We start from the raw sequence: 7,912 nt of genomic DNA on the forward strand, positions 1-7,912 counted from the left end.
CCGTTTTCCATTGGTTTGTTAATGACTAAACGAATTCTCAGATGGGTACGAAGTCTCAAAAGACAATCTGATAATTTGTTTAAGCTTTTAGTAACATAAAAATACTAGCAAGACAGACGTTTGCTTGATAAATCAATTGCAAGTGTTCTTGTCTAACACTATGATAATTAAACGTTTAATATTTACATTAAATCCAATATCAGATGTCTCAAACTTACATCAATCAAATTCCCAGATCAAAGGAAGGCAAATCCAAAAAATCATCTAGGATTTTCGGTTTGTCACTGGACAAGTTTGATCTGGGTCTCAACTGTTTAGAGGCTTGTTCCTCCAATGCATCAAGATCAATCCCTTTATAAAACTCATCATCATCAAACTCATCCGCCTGCCACGTCATGTCCTTGTGCGCATCAACTTCCGGTTTTAAATAAATTTCCTTCTCTAAATTACAAACCGGAAGAGGCCCACTCGCACCTTGAGAAAAACTCAGCTTTCGCCTTTTGGTGTCGTCTGCGGGTCCACTGGTGCTGGGAATTACAACAATATCTGAAGATGACCTTTTGGTATTGTTATTAGTATTATTCAAATGGGCAGACAATGATGATGATGATGAATTCTCATTTGTATGAAGAGATGGATTTGTAGTCCCAGCTGCACTTTCATCATCATCGGTTGGAATCGTGTTGTCGGGACTAAAATCGACTATTGGTGATTGAGTGAGTAACGACCGTCTGCCATATAAACATATTAAAAACTACAAAACTTTTAATCCAAGAGTCAAGACTGTAGGACTAATACCAGTAAATAATAACCAAGTTTCATGGTTCATCACTCACGTTTCAGTTTTGTTTTAATGTTGGGAATTTTGTTTCTAAATTCAAAGTGCAACGTGCATTACCGGCTTAAAATGTTGCATGCCATTGTGTAAAAAAAAACCAGCAATACATGTTGCATATATCAGATTTTTAAAGGATAAAAATTAAAGAAACAATTTAAAAACTTGTATAAATATTTGTCAAGCCAAAAGGATTGATATCTAATACACTCATCAAAAATATTTCAATGTTCATATTTAACCATTTCATTAAATACAAATTACAACATGACCCTTACAAATTACAACATGACTCTTTATCATTACACTTTAAACTTCCGTGTAACATGTCGTAATACAAGTCTTAAGAGAAGGGTATAAAGGTCATATGCTTGGTTTGATTACTTCTTTGGCTAAATATGATATTATAACAAGTTTTGAAGAAGATATACGAAATTATCCCTAAACTAAACTTGAAAAAAATGTTCAGGCAAATGGAACAATTGTGAAACTTGGTCGGTAATACGGTTTAATGATATTGGCCCAGATAATAATGCAAATCATGTTGTTTAGACTGTAACATTTACAAAATTCAACTTAAATAAGTTTTTTAAATCCATCAGTTTTCTTTAAAAAAATAGCGTAACCATGATTAATGTCAAGTGACTGGATCAACTGTGAAGATAGAAAGGTTCTAGAAACAGACCTATAAATGGCCATCATGTCAACTTGACCCGTTTCCGCCTGCATGGCTGCTATTGTAGGATTAATTCTGTCATCTATGAAACTTCCACAATAGGAATCTTCCCCATCCTCAACTTCATCATCGGATGCTTCAGAAGACGCCCTGAGATTTTATCGAACAAAATTTCTGCTTTAATAATATTATTGATCACAAAAGGTGAAAATGACATTGCATAGAAATCAAAATGCCAAGTAGTGGAGGATTTAATATTATTGATTTAAACATGTGCACGTACTCGGCTTCATCATCGATAAAAACCCGGGCATCATCGTTTAACAGCTTCCTGCTACCTGGACAATGAAATAGCATTTAGTTAGTGCTAAATGAATCATGTAACAAACATATTGGGTGTTTGGATGTGCGTTTTGAAAGTGATTATATTCAACTGAAAATAAGAATTAGTTAACCAAACAATCATAATCAATGACATAATGACTTTTGCAGAGCTTGTAAACGAACCGAATAAATACGACCAGAGCATGTTCATGTTCGTTCATTTAACTTAAACCAAACAAACAATCGAACATAAACAAATAAAAGAACAGGATTTTCTTGTTCGTGTTCATTTATTAGAAAATGAACATGTGCGTGTTCGTAAGTTCGGTAATGTTTGATTGTTGACAATATAGTATATACGCGAATGAACATAGATGAACAAACATAACTGAGCTGAAATCAATTAAACGTAAACATGAAGAATGTGTTAGGCCTAAAAAGTTATTAAAACTAGACTAAACTGTAATGGGTCTAAACCTTTTAAATGAATATATTAACGAACGTAAGCGACCGAACTTAAACAAACAAAAGTAGGTAACATCAATTTACCTCTAGAAGCGCGACCCAATGGAGCACAAGATCTATCAGAAACTGATGAACGGCCTACAATTTCTTCTTTCCCACTTTTGATATCACAAAACTTTCTCAACCTTTTAAGCTTTTTCTTGGGTTGGCTAATTGACTTTTCACCAGAACTTAAAAGCCAATCTTTACTATAACTTTTGTTAGACAAATTTGTCACAGGTGTTTGCATTTCTCCCACAAGCTTGGAACCTGAAGCACACTTTTCTATAGAATTATTTGGTAAATTAATTTTTGAAATTCCTACTTCTTTATTAAGAGTGGTCTCGTTTACCGCCTCATCATTCTTACTTTGACCCAGATGTATGAATTTAGTATCATGATCTGGAGTTGTATAGCAATCTTTATCTTTATTTGATGTGCCTGCAAAATCTCAAATAAGGAAACTTTCAAAAACTGTTACTATAAAAAATAACCATTAGTATAATAGCAATTAGAAGTGTCAAAACAGGTTATTTATTTTGAATAATCAAAAAGTTTAAACAGAATTACAAATTTTGACCTTTAAAAAAAGCCAATTTACGGTTCGTGTCCATTTTTTAGTTTCTTTGCAGGCGGTGTACTTTAAACATTTTTTTCCTACACGTTATGTCCTTTACGCTAACTGGGTTAGAAAAACTCAGTTAAATATGACATGTGCCAGACATGTGATGGGCATAATTGTAATTCTAATGTATCCTTAAATTTAAAAAAAGAAAAGAAAATATATATAATACATTCCCCTCCTTTCTCTCTTCTTTCTCTATACACCACCACCATCACCATAAATTCCGGCCACCATACCCCCACCCACCTCGTTGCAGATTCCATTCAACCCACCACCACCACCTCCTCCTCTCCATACCCCACCTACTCTCCTCCCTAGTATCCAACCTCCCACTCCCCACCACTGCCGTCAATAACCCATCTCCAACCACCACCACCACCTCCTCTCCATCTCACAAACCGCCACCACACTTTCCGTTCACAAACGCAAACGATCCCTATCACCCGAACCCGACCCATCCTTTTCCAAAACCCGTATCCGAAAACCCAATTCACCTAACCCACCCACTGACCGACCGGCCGCCTCCACTGACCACCATCGCCTGTTACAGTCTCCACCCGACCCCCACCACCATCAACATCGGCTGCATTTTCATCACAAACCCCAACTCCCAAATGCTCTTCAAAGACTGAAACCCTAGTGGCAACGGACCTTCTTCTCTTTCCTCGTAAACGATTGAACTCACGTTCTCACCGGTTACACCAAAGTGTGATTGTTTGGGTGACACCCTCGCCGCTGGTTGCCGGAAACCACATCGGACCAATCTGCTTCTCTGTCTCTCTCGATCTCGACATTTAAACCCCCCTCCCCCCGATTAGGGTTGAATGAAGATGAAAGGTGGATGGGATGGTGGTGGTGATGGACCCATCTGCTTCCCTGTTTCTCTCTCTCTCTCCCTCCATTATTTTTTCCATGATCTAATTGCTGGTTCGATATGGTTTTGAAGTGAGGTTATTAGATTTAAATATTTTCAAGATATCATTCTTTAGCCGGAAACACTTCAAACTAAAGAAATTGACGACGGGGTAGCCCAATATTCGAACCCGAGGTGGGTGGGGGTATGGTGGCCGGAATTTATAGTGGCCGGAGTTTATGGGATGGTGGTGGCGTACAGAGAAAGAAGAGAGAAAGGAGGGGAATGTATTATATATATTTTCTTTTCTTTTTTTAAATTTAAGGATACATTAGAATTACAATTATGCCCATCACATGTCTGGCACATGTCATATTTAACTGAGTTTTTCTAATCCAGTTAGCGTAAAGGACATAACGTGTAAGAAAAAAATGTTTAAAGTACACCGCCTGCAAAGAAACTAAAAAAGGAAACGAACCGTAAATTGGCTTTTTTTAAAGAACAAAATTTGTAATTCTGTCAAAAGTTTAAATAAAAGAGTGTTAGTAGTTGTGGTTCAACCCAACCTATGGTACTATGCACCAATTCATGATATTAGCAATCGATTATGAAAATCCACTAAAATCGAAACAAGCTTTTCGTTATTTGAAAATATAGCAAACATGTTACCTTTTTACCAACTAAGAGAACTGTTTTCTCTTTTATTTTTAATTTTTTTATTTTCCAGTAAATTATTTTACTTCGAAGAAAATTTAAAAGGAAAACAACACAAACAATACTTATTGTGATTACCAAAATAGGAAGAAAAAATTACAACGAAGTCACATAAAAAAGGTCAATTTTGTCTTTTTATGTGACTTTTTTAATTTATAACTATTTTTGTAATCATAATATGTGGTTTTTATCATCATCAATGTAAAAAAGTTAATGAAGAACAAAAAAATTCAACATACAAAAATGTTCTTTTAATTAGTAAAACGGTAAAATAGTTGCACCTTTTTCAAATAACCAGAAGTTCATTTCGATGTTAGTGAATTGGTGCTTGGTATCATGGGATGGGTTGGGTTGACCCACACCCACTAACACTCTCTTTCTGAAACTTTTGATTTCCAAATTAAACATCAATAAAAAGGGAAGTGTTGTTATTTTAAGGAAATTGTGTGTTGGATGGTAGAATCAGAATTTGAGACATAATGTGTTGCCAATTTTTGAAAAAAGGCCAAAACATATATAATTAAGAGAATATATATATATATATATATATATATATATATATATATATATATATATATATATATATATACTTACATTTATGTACCGGGGACTCTGGAACGACACCACTTAATAACAGATTAGTTAATCGAGGGCTGAGATCAACCGCTTCAACTGAATGAGAATCATCATCAACAACATTAGGAATCACCGTGCCAATAACTTCTGCTTTACAAATTTCCTCATCTAATTTGTCTTCATGCAAATCATGTAAAGATGTGACAATAACATCATTTTCATTTTCATCCAATGGTACCTCTGTATGCTCTTCACTTGAAGCTTTTAAGGGACTACAACTACTATGTGGAAATGAAATTTTAGTTGGAGAAAACGGTTTCAATGGGAAAACCGGTACAGACAGAATCAGAATATTATTATTTGAATCGACCATTGTAAACTCTGACCCAAACAAGAACGAATGGTGTTTTTCCTTGGTTTTTATTATGTCCATGAAAGATGATGTGTCGGTTTCTGGTTCTTTTCTTGCCACGTCATCTTCTGCAACAATATCAGTTTCAACTTTAAAGCACTCTTCTGTAATCTCATCATCCTGACGTAAACACAAGCAACTATCTTATAATCTGCACAATATAATTATGATAATTATTTATAATAGTATAATACATATGTTATCTACATACCAAGACATTGAAGGATAATCCTTGCAAATGCTGCATTGAATCAATTAGCATTGTTGTTCTTGTTGAATGAGCAATTTTATACGCGCACGATGGATACGCTTGAAAATGTGGAAATGCCATAAGAGAAGGTTTCCAATTATCTTGTTTTGCAGGATCAAAATACTTTTCAAGAAGATCAGTCTCAACGTCTGTAAGTTTAATCTTATATTCAGGCATCAGAACTGCATCATCTTCTTTGACTTTCTTTCCACGTGGAACAAATTCTTCAATTGAAAACTTGACAAGCTTTTTTTCAGGTTTATAAACATGTGGTACCTGTGATAGTTTAATAAAGATCAAAGAACAAATTTGACCAGTAACTTTAAGTTTATATTGACATTTTCATACAAGAAATCTTACCATCCTTAAACTAGGGTGAAAACTGAAGCATTTTGGATTTGACATTTGTTTACTTACAGCTTTACCCTTGGCTTGCTTGCTCTTATAACCGCTTAACTCTGCACCTTCACAAGCTAACACCAGTTTGCTTGTTAAGAAAACACTTATATAGCTCAAATCACAAGAAAATATCGAGTAACGTGTCAAAAGGGTTAGATTTTTAGGTAAGAATCGTATTCCCACTTATGATTATTTTTTTATCTTAATAAAACATGTGCATATAATAGAAGGATATCAACTCGTCCTTCGCTCTTCCTACCGGTTCTCCCCATGCGTTGAATCATGCGTATAGGTGAAATATTAGCATCAAAACATATGACAAGATCAACTTCCATGATATCTAGACCTTCTTCTGCTATCGTTGTTGCAACAATAACATTGTATCCACCAGCCCGAAATTTCTAATAACAATTTAGGATCAAACAAATATAAATTTACATAGAAAACATATGATAAAACAAAGGATGCATAAAAGTTTGAAAATATTACCTGTAAAACAGCCTGCTGAACTTTTTGCGATTGGCCCTTTGATGTTTTACCTAAAATTAAACATAAAATTCAGAGCATTCGCCACATGAATTAACAAAATATTATTGAAAAGTGAACTTCATGTAACAACTGAAAAAGAAGACTGACCTGAACTTTGACCAACAAATTCTGTAGCTTTAACATGTTCTCCAATGGTGGCTAATGATGACATTATGCCCCTATAAAAGTAAGCTTGATATTGCATTTTTCATGCTAAAGCATGTTTATTGCTAAAATTAAAATAAAGTAGAGCAAAAAATTACGTATCCTGACCTTACGCTCTCTCTAAAATGTGAGAAAATGATGACCCTAAACTTCTGAGGATCTTGTTTTTCTGCAAATATATATCAAATTATTCCTTTATGTTCATTACATAACAAACATTAAATTATAATAAAAGGCAAAAGCCGGGCTGTGAACACCATGAGACATACTGAAGTGTTCAATGAGTATTTCTAACATTTTTGAGAATTTTGGACTGTGAACACCATGAGACAAGTTTTGTTGCATTATAAGCTTTGCTTTGTGAATAGTTTCATTCCTACTGAAAAGGCGAGCAAAATGCCTGAAACTTGACGTATGTTAGCATGTTTTCATACAATTGCAAATCACTTTTAAGTAGAAGATAATAAGATGGACATAAGTACCCTTGCTTCAATTTTTCTTCAAGCATATCATATGCTGGCCGTATACCATGAGAAGAAAGCAGCTTCCTTATATGATATAATGTGATGAGAACTGTAAGACTCGCTTCTACTTCCGAGTATCTCATCGGGTCCAGATTTTGTGGCGGAAATTTATGAAAGTTTTCCTTTGACCTTAGAAAGTCAACTGGGCTGAGATGTCAAATTAAGATAAGCGAGTCGAAATTTTTACTTATACTTAAATATAATTTGACCATATGGAAGATGTTGAATATGAAACTTTAAAAGCACAATACTTGGTTTTAAATATCTGCATTCACAGATTCAACTTTTGAGTATCTGATTATTTAGGGCAGATCATTAGTTATTTAGAGCAGATCATTAGTTTTGGATAACAAGTTCATACTAGTTGCAACAAAACAAAGGATAAAGGGCATAACAAAATTACTTATTCGCCCCTTCTCTAAACCTAAGGTAATATACTTTTATTTTCATAAAAATGTCATTTTTGCCTTTTTGGTCATTTTATCTATTCATTTCTTAAACCTATTCCTACCCGGGGGAAAATTCTT

General features: G+C 34.4%; 1 protein-coding gene across 1 annotated transcript; it reads right to left on the bottom strand.

Annotated features, from left to right (window-relative positions):
• Positions 1-223: 223 nt before the first annotated feature.
• On the bottom strand, positions 224-7,531 carry LOC143567242 (DEAD-box ATP-dependent RNA helicase FANCM-like). Its single transcript, XM_077053705.1, has 13 exons — positions 7,344-7,531; positions 7,131-7,261; positions 6,970-7,030; positions 6,805-6,875; positions 6,658-6,707; positions 6,404-6,569; positions 6,130-6,251; positions 5,731-6,045; positions 5,126-5,639; positions 2,385-2,780; positions 1,795-1,849; positions 1,521-1,661; positions 224-731 (listed from the first exon to the last, which is right to left on the bottom strand). The coding sequence occupies exons 1-13, from the start codon at positions 7,466-7,468 to the stop codon at positions 224-226; spliced, it is 2,655 nt and encodes an 884-aa protein (XP_076909820.1). The 5' UTR covers positions 7,469-7,531.
• Positions 7,532-7,912: the final 381 nt, after the last annotated feature.

The sequence above is a fragment of the Bidens hawaiensis genome, unplaced genomic scaffold (assembly GCF_021521415.1).
Source record: "Bidens hawaiensis isolate Kalapana, Puna unplaced genomic scaffold, B.hawaiensis_p1.1 tig00023255_1, whole genome shotgun sequence".
Taxonomy (NCBI): Eukaryota; Viridiplantae; Streptophyta; class Magnoliopsida; order Asterales; family Asteraceae; genus Bidens; species Bidens hawaiensis.

What these genes read in the sequence shown, in the direction of transcription:
- LOC143567242 (XM_077053705.1), bottom strand. Translation starts at nt 7,468, where the DNA reads ATGAGATACTCGGAAGTAGAAGCGAGTCTTACAGTTCTCATCACATTA. An exon ending in AATACTCATTGAACACTTCA is followed by an intron (nt 7,031 to 7,130) that starts GTATGTCTCATG and finishes ATATATTTGCAG; the next exon opens with AAAAACAAGATCCTCAGAAG. An exon ending in ATTTGTTGGTCAAAGTTCAG is followed by an intron (nt 6,708 to 6,804) that starts GTCAGTCTTCTT and finishes GTTTAATTTTAG; the next exon opens with GTAAAACATCAAAGGGCCAA.